We start from the raw sequence: 18,870 nt of genomic DNA, 5'->3' as shown, positions 1-18,870 counted from the left end.
GATTCTATTATTGTATTCTTATTAATATCATATATTTGATATTCATGCATAAGAAAACGATAGGCAATGCTAATTTGTGCATATCTAATGAAAATGACATCAATAATTTTTGTAATATTTTTACCATTCTCGCAGGTACAACCACTTTGGCAAGACACCCCATACTTGCAAGTATTGGTTCGAAGAAGTTCTTCATTTCTATAAATCAAATGAACTTTTATTTTGTTTCTTTCGAGACACACCTTATTTAAAAGGTAATTTATAGTTAAAAGAGGTTTACCCCACATGTGGTAAACCTAAACTCAACAACATAATTTTAGCATAGGAAATAAAAATGATTCGATGTGATCTCCCCAACACTTAAGGCTTCAACACCTCTCTCACCCTCATTGAGTTTAAGAACATCCTCATTGAGAAATCTACCTAAATCCAGAGTATTCAAGTAGAAAATTTTTTCCTGCAACTATATTTTGAAGTCCACCCCCATTGAATTTCTATGGTTTTTCCCCATGATTTGATGGTATAGAAACAACAGTGGCAAACGCGCGAGTGACAACAACATCGTTTGAATCAGTAGTCATATCTGAAACACAAAGCATACATTAATATATATTTTTGAAATTAATATGTATTAAGATTTTTGGCTAATATACAAGGAAGAATAAATCATATTGAAATATATATTGAATATATAAAAATAAAAAAGTATGTGGTACGCTTCGATGAGTTGAACAAGAAAGTGATCGAGGCCTGTGAAAAAATATTTTTTCTAAAACAAATTCACACCCTCATCGATGTTGCTTTGAGGATCGGATAGACGTCTGTTTCTCAGGATACGACGACAATACCAGTAGCAAATAAACACAAAATGCTACTCCGACGAACAGAAAGTATGATTTATCGTAATTACTCTTTGAAAGCTATAAAACTGAGAAAGACCAGAAAGCAAGAATGAATACTTTTAGTTTAATTAATTTTTTGGAGTGTTTTTCCTAATAAAATTGGACACATACATGGATGTAAAAGAATTAAGTCGCTTGCGACTGCTTGGAGCTCGGGTCGGTAAAAAGTTCGTTAGAGATCGTTTTTTAATCTTATCAAGCCGAACTCGAGTTTGATTTTGAGTTCGACGATTTTATTGAACCGATAACGAAATTAATGGTATTTGGCTCGTTAGATTGTGAGTTCAAGCTTAACCATTTTGTTGGGATAATTTATTGGCCGTGAATTTAGCAATATATATTATTTATTTGTTCTCACATTAAAGTTGTAGTGAAAGAGGTGACACATAAATGCAATAAAACGAAAAACCCACCATTCAAAATTTTCATATATTAGTTGATTTTTTGGGTAAGAATGCTCAATGAACTCGAAAATGAGATTTTTTAAGGAGCTTGAAAACGAGTGTGCTTAACGAGCCGAGTTCGAGTCAGAGTTGTTAAACAAGATAAACGAGCTATTAACGAACCAAGCTCGAGCTACTTGTGGTTTCATAATTTTAAAACGAGCCGAGCCAAGACGAACTCGAGCCTAATGATAAAAGCTAAAATATAACTCGAGTCTATATATCTCAAACGAGTTGAGACCGGACATGATGGTGTTCGACTAATTTCAGCTTGTTTACATCGATAGACACATATTTATAGCTTCAACATATTTTCTTATTCAATGCACTAGTTTCATGACTTAAACAATTAAATGAATTTAATGTAACTCATAAAACATGTTGCATGAATTAAAATTTCGTCAACTCATCTGTGATAAGTGCATCGATTCAATTCACAAAAGTGAAGTGAATATATTCCAACATAAATTTCATGTCTTGTATAGATAATTGAATATATAATTAATATAATAATAATAATCACCAAAAAGGCACTTTCCCATAAATACCCTTTCCTTATCTAAATGATTCTATTTAAATTCAATTCCTTCTAGCAAAGTTCAAACAATGGCGAAAGAAGTGACTGAAGAAGCACCGGTGCAGCAGACGGGGAAGGATTACGTGGATCCGCCGCCGCCGCCGCTATTCGGTTTAAAGGAGCTCAGGCTCTGGTCTTTCTACAGAGCCCTCATAGCTGAGTTCATCGCCACCCTGCTCTTCCTCTATATTGGTGTCGCCACCGTCATCGGCCACGTAAAGCTAAATAATGCAGACCAGTGTGACGGCGTGGGTATCCTTGGAATTGCGTGGGCCTTCGGTGGGATGATATTCATCCTTGTCTACTGCACTGCCGGCATCTCAGGTACAGAAAAAAAGGTTGAATTTTGATTTTCCTTGTATGTATCTATAGAATTTGGCTTAATCTGAGAATTTTCAGGGGGTCACATCAACCCGGCTGTGACGTTGGGTTTGTTCTTGGCGAGGAAGCTGTCCCTGGTTAGAGCTGTTGCGTACATGGTGGCACAGTGTTTGGGTGCTATCTGTGGTGTTGGTTTGGTAAAAGCCTTCATGAAGAGTTTCTACAACAGACTCGGAGGCGGCGCTAATTTCGTGCAACCTGGTTACAACAAGGGCACCGCACTGGGTGCTGAGATAATCGGCACTTTTGTGCTTGTTTACACCGTCTTCTCCGCCACCGATCCCAAACGCAGCGCCCGTGATTCTCATGTTCCGGTACGCACATGCAGCAGCTTGCTTGCGTGCTCCAACGAGTTTCTTTCATAATTCATATGCACACATGGGTTTTCTTGATTACTTTAATTTTTGTAGTTTTTCTTGATTTTTTCTTGAGATTCGATCCGTGAAGTAAATGCACTTATGGGCAGGTTTTGGCGCCACTTCCTATTGGATTTGCGGTTTTCATGGTTCATTTGGCGACAATTCCAATTACTGGAACTGGTATTAACCCTGCTAGGAGCTTTGGAGCTGCTGTGATTTACAATAAAGGAAAAATCTGGGATGACCAGTGGATTTTCTGGGTTGGGCCGTTCGTGGGAGCCCTTGCAGCGGCGATTTACCACCAGTTTATCCTGAGGGCTGCCGCCATTAAAGCTCTGGGATCCTTCAGGAGCAACCCCAAGAACTAGGAGAATGTGAAACTCTTCCAACAATTGAACATGCAATTGAATCAGTCTCTGTTGTTTCCTAGTGGATATCTGCACATCCATATTATTTCTTGTTAATCTTTTTGGCGTCTGTGTGTAGTAATGGAAGCATAATGTTTATCATGGGAAAATTCTTTCTTTCTTTTTCTTTTTTTAAATTTTTTGGTAAAGTTTCTTTTGATCTTCAGTGAGTAGTTTTGGCAATGTACTGAATTGTGGCTGGCAAGGCGACAGAGGCAGTGGTGCTGGTGTTTTCTGTCTTTATTATCTGTATGATGAGGTGTCTCTTATTACATTTACTATTTTTTTTTAACAAGTATCGTAAAATATTTATTTGTACGAAAGAGATCCACAGGAAAGACACCTAACCCCCAATCTCAATTTTCTTGGCTTTTTCCACGCTTCGCTTCCCTTCCCTTCAGTTCACTTCACTGACACAGTGTGGCGGTCAGATAAGAGCTTTGGACCTCAAAATATAGGAATTATAAATTTTACCCGAGAAGGATATATCACTTTCTTTTTATATTCATTCTCTGTTTGGTTTGTGTTGGTTTTGATAGCTTGTGTATCTTCTACTTGAGCTGGTGTTTGAAAACCTCGAAGTTGGGTAACGGAAAAATATACCTTTTTCTTCGGGCAAGAATTAGTATCGTACGAAATATGCATCTTCGCTTGGGATGCAGATATATTATAGCTAAGAGAATTTTATCTTGATTGAAATAATACCATTAGAAGTAAAAGTGTCAATTCAAGCGAATTCCGTGGCCAAAACAACTTTTCGGGTATGTTGTCTACTTCACGAATGAACTAAAGCATCGACCTACAAAACTTTACTAGACCATTAGTTGCAAATACGGGTAATGCTTAAATATATAAAACCATATAAAGAATAACTAAAAGAAAACAAATTATCCAAGATAGTTAACTATAAGAATGGGATTTCACCAAATATGGATAAATTTCCGGGCTGGAAAGATGTGGACTAGTCGCATAATTATGCTTATGTGAAGGAAGGAAGATTGGCACGAGGGACGTGATGCGTGGTTGGCTTGATAGGCGGATTTAATTAAAAATGGTAAAATTTGTCGTCAAGCCCTTGCACAGACACTGATCCAGTTTTAACGGGACATAGCCCGGCCACTCATTTTTCAAAATCGAAAGTCTTCTTATTTTGGATCACAAATCGTCATCGGGGTGTCCCATACACATTATTTTCCAGAACATGCTCGCCAACCTGCATCCATCATGACAACGCTACAAGCTCGGGTGATCAATTAGCAGCATTCAATAAAAGAAAAAATGGGAGACTAAATACTTGAATCAAATAAGGGGAAGAACCAGCTTAGTTTGCGCTGCTTTTTTCTTTTCTTTTTTCCCGACTGATCCTATGTGACAGAGCATGGGTTTCTAGAAGCACTCGTACGTGTCTGGTATTGTCATACCCATGCATCGTAGCGATCATTGCACTTACAATAACTATGAGCATACAATGCTCAAACCTACCGGGCTGAATGAATCAAGATGGTGGTATTGTCATGGATCTAAAGAAATCGGGCTCATTATCACAACCATATTATAGAAGAAGGGGGCTGCCAGTGCGAAGGGAGCGGAATAATAGGAGTGGAGAGTTTGTTGAGGCCTTGAGGGTCGGTCCTCAATCATCATTTTCTACTGAGAGAGACTAGATGAGCTAACATTTTTAATTTTGGTTCGTATTATCAATATATAACTATCGCTTCCAGTTTTGGTGGCATACTGTATTTTTCTATTATCTTTTTCTGTTATATTGTGGTCATAAGAACCAGTGAGCTTTCATAAAATCAAGCACCATGAGTCATTGTACATCTCAACCCAGGTCTACTTATACATGAAGAGCAGAAAAAAGGGCATGATCCAGCTTTCAAAGGATACTTAGGCTTCCAGGGTATAAAGTAGAGTAGGATGCTTCAATGATATAGCAGTACCTTAATCTGGCAAAGCTGTTCCTCTTTCAAGGTTGTTCTTGATCTCCAATGTGTATTTACCAAAGGCACGTTCAATCTTTTTATTGAAGTGCTCATTTCTGTCATTAATTGAGTCAATATCCTTTTCTTCCCGGAACTTTCTCCTCCTGCTGAAGGACCGTGACTTCTCTTCCCTGTCCTTGAGTTCCTTGACCATTCTGTCAACCTTTTTCTCCGAGATCTTCGGTGCCTTATAAATAAAAATAAAATGAGAATCTCTCCAGATAGGTAACAGAAGTAAACATGATTCAGCTCAAAACATAAGTTGACGATTACTTTTCCATATTGTAGACTTGAAGCCCCTCGATAGAACTCTGAATCAGCTTCTTTCATTCTGTTGTACTCGTCAAGATCTACGTCAATATTCTTAGCCCTTTTCTTGTATGCATTGTAGAGTGTTTTTTGATTAAAAACTGTATATGATCATGAGGTCAATTGTATGAAGAAACAACACGTTAATGGAAATGCCATAAACTTTACTGTCCAAAGAAACACCAGCAAAACACAAATTCGTGAATATAAAAAGGGAAAACTTATCAATTAACAGCAGATGTACACCAGCATCACTGTTCAACATTTATTCTAAAATTCAGTAACACAGTAATCGTTTCCTAGTTTTCCATGGAAAGTGACAGTTTCGAGCTCCTACTGAGCATGTTTCCGACATACTTTGTTTAATTGTTAAAACCATCACAAAGATGCAGCGCAGAAAACAACAGGAGAAGTGCTAAAGCTCTGAAGAAATGAAAAACAGAAAGTTTATAGCGCGCTTATAGATTCTCATATCTGAAAAAATGAAAAAGAGAGTTTATTGAGCGCTTGCCACTTGTAGATAAACTCATATCATTTCCAAATGTTATCAAAACACTATATTGGAAGTTTCTGAAATTAAACAACCCAAAACAAAGCTGAAACCAAATTTTTTTTCCACGGTCACAGTGCAGTTTTTCTAACATATAGATGATGCCATGGTTTTGGTGAATAAAACTTCTTCAGTGTAAAGTGCGCGCAGAGTGGGTCGTGCTCGATTACTGCTGCTAATTGAAAACTCAAATGATGTTTTTAATTCAACTGGAGGTATGGTGAGTTTTTAGACATTTCAATGATTGGAAACATGTCATAAACTAGCTAAAGATTCAAATGAACTGATAAATTCAGGTTCCAAACAGCATGGCTATTGATAAACAAATTAACCGTAGCCCGAAAACATATATAAGAAACAGCCTGGGTAAGAAAAAATCATGTCAAAAGCTGCCGTGCAGCAAATAGAGGTTACATTTAGAAAGAAAAGACTGGCCACTTACCTTCCCAACCAGCCGGAGCAGGGTCCTTCTCCCATTTCTTATACTTTGCCTCTGCCATATCTTGTGTATCCAGCATATATGCTTTACTCATATCTAAGCCATTGGAGTCTAGAAGTTTTCCAATTTTCTTCTTCCTCTCGTCCAACCATTTTTGCTTGGAAATCCCTCTAGACTCCGTTGGAGCTTCAGATTTTTTCTTCTCTGTGACCATGGCAGTCTGATTGGCTTTTCTTGCCTCATTCTATAAAGAAAAATGAAAGATATATTAGACACAGAAAGGTACAGACTAAAAGGGCAAGGAACTTAAGAAAGAATAGTATTTATCTGCATCAATCCCAAAATGTCTATATAAAGAAAAATAGACTGTTTACAATTTACATTTGATCCTCACCATTTTCAACCTCAACTCAAACAACCTTTTCTGCCTCCCTGTAAGATTAGCAGCCAACCCATTTGCAGCATCATCTTCATCATCACCACCAGCCTCCCCATCAGAATGATCCTCACCTACATCTCTTTCATCACCCGAGACTACTGCCTGATTCTGGTTAGAGTCCACATAAGGCCGTATGTGGTCATCAACAGCTAGTAACCCTAGGAAGATACACGAACAAGAATGACCAACCTTGCAATACACGACATCTAGGCAGCCATGTAGTGTAACATACCAAATTAACAGCAACATCACATGTTCAACAAGCATCAGCATATTGCAAGTAAATAATCGTAAAATTAAACCCAAAAAATTCATAGAATTCCTTTGATCAGCCCTTTACCTCAGCAAAAATAATCTGAAGAAATAGTTATTAAGGTATTCAGAAGCATACCTGCATCTCCGCTAATCATCTTTTTCTTCGCTTCAGCAATAATCTTGAAGCAAAAATCACTACATTCATGATACGGGTTTGATGCATTTCTGCAACCTGGATGAACCCTCCCTTCTTTCGCCATCGTCTACTAACTCCGGAAAACCAATAAATACCTAGAAAAAGAAGTATAATAATAGAAAAAATTACCCTAGCACAAGAAAAATTAAAATTTCAGTTTCCGCAGCGTCAATCAGTGGGCTGTACGTCGCTGTTAGAAACAACGTTGATGTGAAATCAACGCTGAAAAAAATGGGCATGCCTGGAGTCTCGAAGGAGAAGAAGGTGGAGGAAGCTCCTGCTGATTCAGGGAAGATGAGGAATCGGACGGTAGATTTCGGGCCAGGCACAATTTGATAAAGACGAGTGTTCTTTTTGAGATTTTGAAACAATTTGTTTTCTTATAATGAAGAGCTCGACACATATTTGATTGCTGATGAAAACCAAAAATAAAAAAAAAATTAAAAAAAATTTTGTGAAATAAATTTAAACTAATTTCTTCCGTGGAGTATTCAATCATCATAGATAAGCTAAAGATGGAAGGGAGTATTTTTCAATTGAGATTAAATTTGAAATTTGGATTCGAGTATAGTAGCCACCAACTCCTCAAGGCAACAAAAATAGATTTGAAACAATTATCGGAAAACGTAAAAACCATATTTCAATTATAACTATATTTAATATCTAAAATAAAATATTTGTTACCTCAAACTTTGCAAATTCAATGACTTTATTCTTCTATATATATATATGGTATATAGTTTAATTATTTATTAAATAACGAGCGACCACAAAAATTTTCCGAGGAGTCGAATTTCCGATCAGTTAAACTGTAATATCTAAATTTTCTTTTCGAGGAAAATATATTACCTTGGCCTTTTCAGTACGGGGAGGAAGAAAAGAAGCATCTGCTCGCGTTATCACCTAATTCATCGGAGAAATGATTGTCTGCGTCGCCGTCGTCGGCCACCAGGTACCCCGCTATACCTCTTTTTACGCTTCTCTATTGATTCGATCGATCTTTGACTTTGGCTCTGCTGATGAGTATCGATTCAATTCGTTACTGTTGTTCGATTTCTTTTCTTTTTTGTCAGAACAATCCGTTGTATATACAGAGTTTTACCGAGGCAGATGATGCGCTCAAGCTTCATCACATTGTTCATTGTTCTCTTGACGTCGTCGATGAAAGAGGTGGATTTCTTTGCTAGATCTCGCTTCTTCTTTTTTTCAGGTGAAACCTCGTTATTACTGCTTAGAGATAGGCCAAACCTGTAGTTTTCCTATTCCGGCTGCCTGTCAGTGTACCGGTGGCGACTATGACTAAGAGGAACATCTGAGTACATTTGCATTCGGAACCCTAAATTGTATTGCACGTGGTAATTTCTATTAAATTCGACGAGCCGTTATAGTAGATGTCAAATCTGTGGAGTAAAGATTGAAGTAGTGAATAAGGTTGAGTTGCTCTAATTGCTTTGTGTCTTAGCGTCAGACAATTAGGATTTATCATTTTTCTTGAGAGAAAAGTTGCAATGGTAATTTCATGTGCCAGACTTTATTTTAAATAAATGTGAAACATATTTTGTATCAGTGGCCAAATTGAGATGAGAATGCTGAAACGAAGATGATGCAGCCTAAAACTACTTGGTATTAAATAGTTATTGCAATGGATTTTTGACCCATCTCAGATCAATGCAGCTGAACCCAAAATATAATACGAGACCTCATCAATCAATATTCCGTTAAAAATGCATTTTTGGAATAGATTATCCTTTTGTCGGGATGTTTGCTTAAAGGAAATCCTAACCTTTTTTCATCGTCCATTTGGCCTTTTACGTGTTTTTATCATGGTCGAAATGGATACTTCTCTTTGTCGACTTCGGTTTTTTTTTGTACCTCAGTGAACAATCCGAAAAAGGCTGCTCCAACACTAAATGAGACATTTCTTGGTTTGCTGTATCCAACCGAAAACTACAAAGTGTGAGTATGAAGTTCCTTCTTTTCTCTGATTGCGAGTGAACATGATGCGGGTATATTTCTTCTTGCCTGGCAAGTACTTTGTAGCTCATGATCTGATGCTCTCAGGTACGGCTACCTGACCAATACAAAGGTGAAGTTTATTCTAGTGACAACAGATCTTGATGTACGTGATGCAGATGTGAGAAATGTAAGTGTTATATATAATCCAGAGATTATCTGCAAAAAATATTCTTCATTTAATCGAATTGTGGTAGCATGCATATAGCTTAGAAAACACATCATAAATAAAATCTCAAATTTTCTCTTAAATTTTGACAATTAACTCTATCTTTCTGTTGCCGGGACATCTTTGTTCTCATTATTGTATTGAAGCTCTAATAACTTTTGACTCATTTGAGAATTTTATATTGGAATTGTTTTATCGCAATTGTTCGGAATCCATGATATGTCATCAAATTTGTGTTTGGCATGAAAATTGGTGCAGTTTTTCAGGAGGTTCCATACAGCTTATGTTGATGCAGTTTCAAATCCATTTCACGTCCCTGGTAAAAAGATAACTTCCAAAATATTTGCTGAAAGAGTGAGCGCAATTGTCAAATCATTCGGAACAAGTGCTGCTGGTTGAAATGCCACTGCTCGTTTTCTCCTACCTTGAAGCCTTTTTAATTTCTCCGCTCTCAGTTCCATTTGGTACACTTACATTTGAATCACATCTGAGTTTCAGGATAAATACATCTTATATTGGTTTAACCGAGCTTGCCATCCTATCAAAATGGATATCATACTGGATGCCTCGTGTGTGCCAACTGACTAAAGTTGTTTGTTATTCGAGTATTGAATTAATATTTCTTCAAGTAAGTCGAGTCATGCATATCATCCATGTGTATTAACTTTGGGGAAAATACTGAAGTTTAACGTGGAAAAACAAATCTTGCTGTTGAGATCATAAAAGAAATATAGGACTACGGTGTAAAAGAAATAACAAAAATCTGAGCCTAAACAGGAACTCAGAGCAATAAATAATGAATGAAAAGGCTACAGAAAGATATGTAAAGCCATCTCCTTAGAAAATGAAACATCCTTGCAAAAATTTGATATTTGGGTCTCATTTAAATTTTTTAGTGAGAACCTTATTCAACCTTGTTATAGTAAGAATTCATCCTCATCTTCCTCAGCTACGTGTTTCTTTGCCCCTCTCTCCTCTTCTCCACGCTTTCCTTTGCCTTGTGAGAATTAGGTGGAAATTGAAGGGCACGAACTGCTTCACTGTGCATATTGAGGCAGAAAGCAATTCTCGAGTTAAATGCGATTTGCGGCTCGTTTGTAGAGTAAATATCCCCGGTCTCCTTTGATACCATCAATCCATTTCCATGATCTACTGTAGCATCAATTGCACCGTCTCGAATTGCTTTAGATACGATGCTTTCCACATGAGCAACAGGATTTGGAGACTCCAATCTTAGCTTCTTAGCTACATCGGCAGTTGAGATCTTCGAGTACGACATACGAATGTTGCGTAAACCAGTCCCTATAACATTGTGACATAGGTGAACAATTAAATTGTTTGCTAGATCAGAAGTGAAGGTTGCAAGAGTAAGTGTTCAACGAGTCAATTTGTGATTTGAGCTTTATTAACTCTAATAGAAAAAAAAATTAACAATATTTTATAGTTTATCCAATTATGACATTTAATTTTATCTATATACAAATACAAACTGCATGGATAAAATCTTTGAATATATAATAGGTACCACGAGGTTTGCTTCTCAACATAATCATAAAACGCATTAGGAAGTGTACCATATATTCTAAATATGTTCCTAGTCGAATCAACCGCCTAAATTAAGGATAAATGTCGCTTGAGCTCGAGATTAGCATCTGTGATGGAAACGTCATGTTTCATTGGTAAGGACATGAAGATGTCCATTCATACAGATGAGTGATCATATGATGATACACTAAAAAACCCTCCTTCAGACTGTCCAAGTGGTTCTCACTTATCAAGTGGAATATTCTGTGGTTATGGTTGTACACCATTAGTTCTTTGACCCGGGACAATGTAGAAGTTTTATGTATCAGCATGCACTTTGCTCCGTTTACTAACTACATTGAGGGTCATCATGTGACAAAGTTATGTGTAGTTTCAAAATACGTAGGAGCAACTTCATTCTACTCGGGGATTAACTGTTTGCCTACGTGCGAAACTATCATATGTAGTCTGATTAGTTAACAGTGCAAGAAATCTCTGGTCAGAGTAAGACATGTGCATTTGGAAAAGTGTTTTCTCAGTTGCAAATACCATGTCACTATTATTATTCAAATATACATCACATCATTATCGAATTTATATGCAACTCTCGATATATCAATGATTGCAGATTCGATCGGGATATATGAGTTGAATGAAATGTATTGTATACTAACATAACTTAAGATTCTTGCAGGCACTATCAAGGATACCTAGGGGATGATGATGCGATTTTACTAAACACTCTTACCATGATCCGATGGGTGCAATCAGAAATGGGTTTCAGACATTATTGATCAAGATGTTAATGAAAAGAGGGGGCTAATTGAAGTGACACGAATAAGAATAAATGTTATTTTGAATTACATGGAGATGTGAACCCACGACTAGTTGTATCTTTGAAACATTGAATATCACACAAGTATCGAATTTTTAAAACATGTTAAATGATTTTTAAAACTATTATGATGAATTTATGATATTTTTACGATAGATGCTACATTTGATTGTTCCTCTAGGAAGTTCATTTTCCAGTGTGTGAACTTCATAAAGCGAAAAAAAAATCATTTTGGTATGGTGCAGTCTCTATGAAGATATCAAAAAAAATTCTAGTATTATTTATATAATATAATAAACAAAGGAAGTTTCACGATCCATCATAAGTTACGTGATAGATATGTCACTTCGTCATAAAATTTAAATTTTTTTTTGTCAAAAGTAATATTTTTTTAAAAAAACAACCTCATTAATTGCTATAAATAATATAAATATTTTAAAACTACTCTACCTATAAATAATACAATTTTTCATTCAATTTCAACTTTTTATTCAAACAACAATTATTTTTTGAATATTAATTGGTACAAAGCCCATTTTCAAACACAACAAAATTTATTGGTTACATTTCAAAGTAACGAAGACCATTTCTATCAATTTTCGTAGCTACTGCTGCTAACTAAGTTGCCACAATCAAAAGCAGGCTTCTTAAGGAAAAAGCCACTCAAGAACTTGGCTAATATATGGTCTCTGATAAAACTCAGCACAACCCCATCCCACATCTGTATTGAACCTGACATATATGCTGACCAAACAAGATCAATGCTTCTCCATCTCCTCTCCTTGGCATAATTTTCCAAACCTTTTTGGATTTTTCGCTGCTCGTTCTCTTGTGATTCTTCTCGCAAGGCAGCGGCTAGAACCCTGGCCAAAACGACACTGTCTTCAAGTGCCGAACAACCCCCTTGGGCTAAATCAGGTGTCATTGGATGAAGCGCATCGCCAGCAACGCAAACATTTCCTTTGCTTATGTTTCCCCACAGCAGATTCCAAGGATGCCTAAATCTTATGGGGGAGTGTTCCAGATTTGTTGCATCGGTTTGTTCGAAGACATTTCTGATCTTATCAGGAACTTTTCCAAGAGTGCTGAGGATATGCTGTTTCAGCTTAATTGGATCTTCAACTATTTTTTTGTCTGCAATATCGTTTATGCAAACTGTAATTTCAGAAAACCATCAATCCAGAAACAAAATAAATTGCGTTTAAGCATAAATTTTCATTTGAAAGAACATGTGGTATGTATATTACACCTTGAGGGGGACGAAAGGTGTAAAACCAGTAAACTTTGTGTTCATCACATGGTATGACACCAAATCTAACACCCTTTCCGAAGAACATCATAACCTTAGGTTCAAATCCATGACCGTTCTTAAATTCTACGAAGCTCCTAACCGCTGACCGGCCTGCATAAGAAGCTTTACTTAGGCCTAGATATTTTGCCACCACAGAATTCACTCCATCACTCCCAACCAACACCTACATACACAAATAACATAAGGCGGCTTAGTGTTTCCTTTTATTCTCAGATTGTAACAACATTTTTGTCATCCCCAAACACACAAAATAACATGGATCCTACCTTGGCTTTTAGAATCGTTCCATCAGCTAGATGTAAAGACTTGTGGTAAACCGAATCTTCAATGTGAACCACTTTGGAGGAAAACTTGATTGTTCCCTTAGGAAGTTCATTTTCCAGTGTTTCTAGCAGCGTCTTTCTATTTACCAAGTACGAGTCACCCCTACATATTACCAGTTATATAGAAAGAATAAATCATTGCAACAGTCAAGATTACACTCTGATTGATGACTTTTTAAATATAATAATTTGAAATACATCACTACAAGCAAAGACTAGTAAGCCATAATACTTACTTCAAGCCCGCGGTATTAATAGGTATGTCTGCAGTGATATCACCAGAAATTAGAGATGAAGTCATGATGCTGCACAAAAAGAAATGAACGACTCTTGAGAAACCAACAAGGCAAACAATGTGGAAAATTAGTACTCGGCTATACCCAGTAAGCTTTATGTTTTTCGCACGAAGGATCTGTCCAACGCCACCAAGTGCATCTATTGCCTTCCAAGCATTAGGCCATATTCCAAGATAGTATCCTGTCGTTCTCAAGGAGTCGGCTGATTCCAACACCAAACTCCGGATTCCCAACCTGTGAAATCAAATATATTATGCAGAAAAGGGGTTATAGATTGCAAAAAGTTTCGATTTTTTGTAGAAACCATGATTCTTTTTATATTGTTCTAGAGCATATATTTGCTGAAAATTAAGATACTTGTGAAGGCCCAAGGCTGTTGCTAGGCCAGCAATTCCAGCGCCAACAATCACTACATCCTCCACAGCTTCCATATCTTCGTTATTATTTATGTGCACAAATTAAATTCGATCATGTTTGAGTCTCACTCTTCCAGAATATATATACGCTTGAGAAGGAGTCTACGTTATATTATGTTTCCATTCATTATATTATATTATTTTATTATGAATATATATATGTTCTTTATAATCTTAAGACTATCTATTGCAAAGAGCATGCCTTCTTTTTTTTTTTTTTTTTGGTTCTACGGTCTCCTATCCAATTACTTTTAATTTGCATCGAAAAGAAAATTATTAGATCTTCAACACGTAGGATGATTATATATATATATATATATGATGCACATCCAATTTAGAGAAGGTATTTTATGAGACAAAAATTAATATTTTTTTATGCTTTGAGTCGGATAAGAGATTTATATTACAAAACTGACTTGTAAGATAATATCATAAAAAAAGTTACGTAAAATTTATATGTACGTGTAACCGAAGTTTGATTTAGGAAATCTACGTCATCCATCTGAATTTGAGAAATTCAGTAGTACTCTAGTAAAAGGAGGGAGACTACAAATTTTTTTTATTGGTATAATTAAATCAGTTTTTTTTTTAAAAATTATACCTTGTTAAGTTGTTATCTCACATTGCATGCTTGTTTCTTGTGGCTCGTGAATTACCACGTACTGTTGGATGGGTGATCCACGATGAATGTTGAATTATTTTTTGGCACGATGCATCATGCATGCGACATTTTGTTTTCCTTTTAGGAATATTGCCTGTTGTGCCTATTTTATTTGGTGTGCCGTGTGTGCACGTTCACAGATATATTTATACCGTATTATTAAAATTGAAAAAATTAGAGTAACTAACTTTGATCTATGATATTTTTTTTTTATAAATTAAAAATATTTTTTCTCAAATTACAAAAAAGTTCCATTTTATTTAGTAAAAAAATCATAAAACCTATTTAATTAAATGTGCATCTTATCCATATCTATGATATCATAATAAAACATTTTTTTAATCTTTATCTATACATTTAAAATTTAAAATTATCATATATCATCCGTAATATAAAAAATATTATACAAACAACTTTTATATTTTAATATAAAATATCTAAATTTTTCGCACAAAATTTAAATGTTAATTTATATAATTAAGTGTTTAATTTCTATACCCCGAATTTGATTTATTTATATTTTTAAATAGTTTAAAATTATACGGGCTTAGCAATTTAAAGTGTTTAAATCGATTAGAGACATAACATAAAATTAAATACATTTTTTTTTTTGGGTAAAATAACGAGTGATGAGATTTATATAACAATACTGACATTTACTCTCCATCATTCGAACAACATGGTGAGTTTTTGGCAGTGTCTTGAGACGCTTTGGAGGGTGTCTAATAATTGACAAAAACTTGTGTGAGACGGTCTCACGGGTCGTATTTGTGAGACGGATCTCTTATTTGGGTCACCCATGAAAAAGTATTACTTTTTATGCTAAGAGTATTACTTTTTATTGTGAATATGGGTAGGGTTGACCCGTCTCACGGATTATGACCCGTGAGACGGTCTCACATGAGACTAACTCCTAATAATTACAATAAACTTAACAAAGTTGTGTTTCATTACATAAGATGAAATTCTAAAATATATACCTTACAGATATAAACACTAAATTAAGTTTTAGAATCTGACGTCAGATTAAATAAATTAGTTAATTATTTTCTTGACCAAAATTTAAAGGAAATTAAATAATGTTAGAGATATGTGATATTTTAAATAGTATTTATTAATTGAGAAAATCTAATTATAATTAGAAATTGTTTAAAAGACATTCCTTCCTTTTCAAATGGAGTTTGATTGGAACTCGTGGGAGTGATATCCCTACCGCAGACGGGTCTTGAATTACACTCCACCAGTAGGTAGATTTTATTTTCCCACTAGGTACTGTACCGACAATTGATTATTTGATTGGAATTTCACGGGTCTTGACCAGTAGGGGATTTGATTTTACCACCATGTACTATACCGACAATTTATTTTTTGATTTGAATTTGTGGGCATCAGCAAGGACATTTGATTTGATTTGACCATTAGATACCATCCCTACAATTGATTAAGCAGTCATCAAACTTTGTTTCGTTGGGAAAAAAAAACTTTGTTACATCTCTTCACATTATTATTAAAGAAAGCTGACATAAAAAATATAATATTTGACTAAATCTACTCTAAATGAAGTATTCATTAAGGTGATAAAACATTTTTGAAGTATGTGATTGATTTATTGTTTGTATATTGCGATGGTAAATAATCAGCCGAGCTTTTGACAATAACCCCTCTCCCTCTTTTCACAAAACAAGAAATCAACATTTCCTGAGAATGTTTGTTGTTCACATGGAAGTAGAAAAGACCATTTATATCAAAATTTGTAGCTGATGCCGCTAATTAAGTTTGCCACAATCAAAAGCAGCTTTCTTAAGGAAAAGGCCACCCAGGAACTTAGCCAATACACGGTCTCTAATAAAGCTCATCACAACCCCATCTCTCATCTATATTGAACCTAACATTAATGCTGACCAAACAAGATCAATGCTTCTCCATCTCCTCTCCTTGGCATAATTTTCCAACCCTCTTTGGATTCTTTTCTGCTCGTTCTCTCGCCAATCTCCTCGCAAGGCAGCGGCTAGAACCCAGACCAAAACGATACTGTCTTCAAGTGCTGAACTACCCCCTTGGGCTAAATCAGGTGTCATAGGATGAAAAGCATAGTCGGCGGCACAAATATTTTCTTTGTTGATGATTCCCCACAACATATTCCAAGGATGTCTAAATCTTATGGGGGTGCATTCCATCGGTTTCTTTGACCACACTTCTGATCTTATCAGGAACTTTTCCAAGAGTGCTGATGATATGCTGTTTCAGCTTCATCCGATCTTCAACTATTTCTTTGTTTGCAATATTGTTTTTGGAAAATATAAAATTTCAGAAAACCATCAAGAAACAAAAGAAATCTCTTAGATTTATAAATAATTTCAATCATAAATTTTCATTCGAGGGAACATGAGTATATATATTAGACCTTGAGGTGGACGAAAGGAGTAAAACCCGTAAATGATGTGATCATCACATGGTATGACACCAAATCAGGCATCCTTTCCGAAGAATAGCATAGCCTTAGGTTCCAAGCCATGCATGACCGTTCTTAAATTTTACGAAGCTCCTAACCGCTGATCGGCCTGCAGAAGAAGCTTTACTTAGGCCTAGATATTCTGCCGCAACTGAGTTCACTCCAACACACCCAATCAACACCTACGTACACAAATAACATAACGCGGCTTAGTGTTTCCTTTCATTCTCAGATTGTAACAACGTTTTTGTCATCCCCCAAACACACACAATAACATGGATCCCTACCTTGGCTTTTAGAATGGTTCTACCAGCTATATGTACTATCAGCTATATGTAAAGTCTTGTGGAAATCAGAATCTTGAATGTCAACTACTTTGGAGGAATACTTGATTGTTCCCCTAGGAAGTTCATTTTCCAGTGTTTCTAGCAGCGTCTTTCTATTTGCCACGTACAAGCCCGAATCACCCCTGCATATTATCTTTACATAGATAGAACAAATCCATACAACTTAGATTACACTTGAAAGATAATCATATGAACACTACAAGAAAAATGACTTTCCGCAGCACGTCATCAACAGCGTGCATTAAAAGCACGCTGCGAATACGACTTTTCACGGTGTGCACCGACCTGTGCGCCGTTAATAGTGTTACACTTGATACTATTAACGGCGTGCTTTAAAAGCACGCTGCGGATAGTACTATCGACGGCGTGCATATAAAGCAAACTGCGGATAGTAACTTGATACTATGAACAGCGTGCATTAAAAGCACGCTGCGGATATTACTATGGACGGCGTGCATTAAACGCACGCTGCGGATAGTAATATTTGCAGCTTGCAATTTTGTGCGCTGTTAATAAATTATATAAACGACAGCTCACAATAAACGAACGCCGTTAATAAAATTATTAACGACGTGCAAGTTTATGTGTGCTGTTAAAATTAAATCATTTTTTTAAAAAAAATTCGTGTTCAGATATTAACGGCGTACATTAATCGCACGCCGTTAATAGTATTATTCACGGCATGCATATTATTAGCACGCTGCCGAAAATGAGTCCGAATTTCGATTTAAAGTCACAATTAGCGACGGTTGATCTATAACCGTCGCCGCCTTACACGATTTAAGGCCACATTTAGCGACGGGTTATCTACGACCGTCGCCGATGTAGATCGGCGACGGTTAACTGATAACCGTCGCTAAAAGAAATAAATCGGCAACGGTTTAATAAATTACCGTCGCAACAAAACGCATATTATCTATTTAAACCGATCTCCGTTTCATTTCCTCCACACTATTTAACAACACTTAAAATTTTTCTATACTTATATGATTTTAGTTTCGATTTAGATACCTGGTTTTGTTTCCATTTTTGGTTAATTTTTTAATTTTTATTTGTTAAAATTTATTAAATTATAATTTAATTTTTTTTTATATTTACACAAAATTTAGCGACGGCTTTTATAACCGTCGCGAAGTTTTAACCGTCTTTTTTTTAAAATTCCGTCGCTATTTTAGCGACGGTGTTTAATTTATAAACCGTCGCTGATAGGAGACGGTTTGATCCAAAACCGTCGCTAATATTTTGTTTTTTTATGACTAGTAACGGCGTACGCATGCACG

At 35.9% G+C, this 18,870-nt stretch overlaps 5 protein-coding genes and 1 pseudogene across 7 annotated transcripts; 2 read left to right on the top strand and 4 right to left on the bottom strand.

Annotated features, from left to right (window-relative positions):
• Window positions 1-1,933: 1,933 nt before the first annotated feature.
• Window positions 1,934-3,347, top strand: LOC140810004 (probable aquaporin PIP2-8). Its single transcript, XM_073167793.1, has 3 exons — window positions 1,934-2,246; window positions 2,322-2,617; window positions 2,770-3,347. The coding sequence occupies exons 1-3, from the start codon at window positions 1,952-1,954 to the stop codon at window positions 3,028-3,030; spliced, it is 852 nt and encodes a 283-aa protein (XP_073023894.1). The 5' UTR covers window positions 1,934-1,951; the 3' UTR covers window positions 3,031-3,347.
• Window positions 3,348-3,350: 3 nt separating this feature from the next.
• Window positions 3,351-7,636, bottom strand: LOC140810003 (uncharacterized). Of its 3 annotated transcripts, none has more exons than XM_073167792.1 (6): window positions 7,183-7,610; window positions 6,747-6,949; window positions 6,356-6,596; window positions 5,328-5,464; window positions 5,013-5,241; window positions 3,351-4,282 (listed from the first exon to the last, which is right to left on the bottom strand). In XM_073167792.1, the coding sequence occupies exons 1-5, from the start codon at window positions 7,304-7,306 to the stop codon at window positions 5,014-5,016; spliced, it is 933 nt and encodes a 310-aa protein (XP_073023893.1). In that variant the 5' UTR covers window positions 7,307-7,610; the 3' UTR covers window positions 3,351-4,282; window position 5,013. The 3 variants fall into 3 exon arrangements, with proteins under 3 accessions (XP_073023893.1, XP_073023892.1, XP_073023891.1); XM_073167791.1 differs by lacking the exon at window positions 3,351-4,282 and having other exon boundaries at window positions 4,841-5,241; window positions 7,183-7,337; window positions 7,484-7,636; XM_073167790.1 differs by lacking the exon at window positions 3,351-4,282 and having other exon boundaries at window positions 4,841-5,241; window positions 7,183-7,609.
• Window positions 7,637-8,053: 417 nt separating this feature from the next.
• On the top strand, window positions 8,054-10,074 carry LOC140810005 (uncharacterized). The gene is made up of 5 exons (XM_073167794.1): window positions 8,054-8,194; window positions 8,316-8,412; window positions 9,120-9,198; window positions 9,304-9,385; window positions 9,683-10,074. The coding sequence occupies exons 1-5, from the start codon at window positions 8,162-8,164 to the stop codon at window positions 9,821-9,823; spliced, it is 432 nt and encodes a 143-aa protein (XP_073023895.1). The 5' UTR covers window positions 8,054-8,161; the 3' UTR covers window positions 9,824-10,074.
• A 299-nt stretch (window positions 10,075-10,373) lies between these two features.
• LOC140809080 (probable 26S proteasome non-ATPase regulatory subunit 3) lies at window positions 10,374-11,500 on the bottom strand. Its single transcript, XM_073166562.1, has 2 exons — window positions 11,395-11,500; window positions 10,374-10,726 (listed from the first exon to the last, which is right to left on the bottom strand). Exons 1-2 carry the CDS (start codon window positions 11,498-11,500, stop codon window positions 10,374-10,376), a joined length of 459 nt encoding a protein of 152 aa, XP_073022663.1.
• Window positions 11,501-12,236: 736 nt separating this feature from the next.
• On the bottom strand, window positions 12,237-14,264 carry LOC140809524 (monooxygenase 2-like). The gene is made up of 6 exons (XM_073167179.1): window positions 14,072-14,264; window positions 13,799-13,948; window positions 13,655-13,723; window positions 13,362-13,521; window positions 13,033-13,258; window positions 12,237-12,917 (listed from the first exon to the last, which is right to left on the bottom strand). Exons 1-6 carry the CDS (start codon window positions 14,143-14,145, stop codon window positions 12,376-12,378), a joined length of 1,221 nt encoding a protein of 406 aa, XP_073023280.1. The 5' UTR covers window positions 14,146-14,264; the 3' UTR covers window positions 12,237-12,375.
• Window positions 14,265-16,402: 2,138 nt separating this feature from the next.
• LOC140809525 (monooxygenase 2-like) lies at window positions 16,403-17,065 on the bottom strand (annotated as a pseudogene).
• Between the last annotated feature and the right edge of the window lie 1,805 nt (window positions 17,066-18,870).

This window comes from Primulina eburnea, chromosome 13, assembly GCF_022965805.1.
Source record: "Primulina eburnea isolate SZY01 chromosome 13, ASM2296580v1, whole genome shotgun sequence".
In the NCBI taxonomy this organism is placed as follows: Eukaryota; Viridiplantae; Streptophyta; class Magnoliopsida; order Lamiales; family Gesneriaceae; genus Primulina; species Primulina eburnea.
Note: the sequence above shows the minus strand (reverse complement) of the source record. Positions and strands in the feature narration are given on the sequence as shown.

What these genes read in the sequence shown, in the direction of transcription:
- LOC140810005 (XM_073167794.1), top strand. Translation starts at nt 8,162, where the DNA reads ATGATTGTCTGCGTCGCCGTCGTCGGCCACCAG. An exon ending in TCGCCGTCGTCGGCCACCAG is followed by an intron (nt 8,195 to 8,315) that starts GTACCCCGCTAT and finishes CTTTTTTGTCAG; the next exon opens with AACAATCCGTTGTATATACA. An exon ending in CCAACCGAAAACTACAAAGT is followed by an intron (nt 9,199 to 9,303) that starts GTGAGTATGAAG and finishes TGATGCTCTCAG; the next exon opens with GTACGGCTACCTGACCAATA.
- LOC140809080 (XM_073166562.1), bottom strand. Translation starts at nt 11,500, where the DNA reads ATGGTATTTGCAACTGAGAAAACACTTTTCCAAATGCACATGTCTTAC. An exon ending in TACATATGATAGTTTCGCAC is followed by an intron (nt 10,727 to 11,394) that starts GTAGGCAAACAG and finishes ACAATGTTATAG; the next exon opens with GGACTGGTTTACGCAACATT.
- LOC140810004 (XM_073167793.1), top strand. Translation starts at nt 1,952, where the DNA reads ATGGCGAAAGAAGTGACTGAAGAAGCACCGGTGCAGCAGACGGGGAAG. An exon ending in CTGCACTGCCGGCATCTCAG is followed by an intron (nt 2,247 to 2,321) that starts GTACAGAAAAAA and finishes GAGAATTTTCAG; the next exon opens with GGGGTCACATCAACCCGGCT. An exon ending in CCCGTGATTCTCATGTTCCG is followed by an intron (nt 2,618 to 2,769) that starts GTACGCACATGC and finishes ACTTATGGGCAG; the next exon opens with GTTTTGGCGCCACTTCCTAT.
- LOC140809524 (XM_073167179.1), bottom strand. Translation starts at nt 14,145, where the DNA reads ATGGAAGCTGTGGAGGATGTAGTGATTGTTGGCGCTGGAATTGCTGGC. An exon ending in ACAGCCTTGGGCCTTCACAA is followed by an intron (nt 13,949 to 14,071) that starts GTATCTTAATTT and finishes TTGATTTCACAG; the next exon opens with GTTGGGAATCCGGAGTTTGG. An exon ending in CACCTTTCGTCCCCCTCAAG is followed by an intron (nt 12,918 to 13,032) that starts GTGTAATATACA and finishes ACGATATTGCAG; the next exon opens with ACAAAAAAATAGTTGAAGAT.
- LOC140810003 (XM_073167791.1), bottom strand. Translation starts at nt 7,306, where the DNA reads ATGGCGAAAGAAGGGAGGGTTCATCCAGGTTGCAGAAATGCATCAAAC. An exon ending in TGCTCCGGCTGGTTGGGAAG is followed by an intron (nt 5,465 to 6,355) that starts GTAAGTGGCCAG and finishes GATCATATACAG; the next exon opens with TTTTTAATCAAAAAACACTC. An exon ending in CAAGTCTACAATATGGAAAA is followed by an intron (nt 5,242 to 5,327) that starts GTAATCGTCAAC and finishes TTTATTTATAAG; the next exon opens with GCACCGAAGATCTCGGAGAA.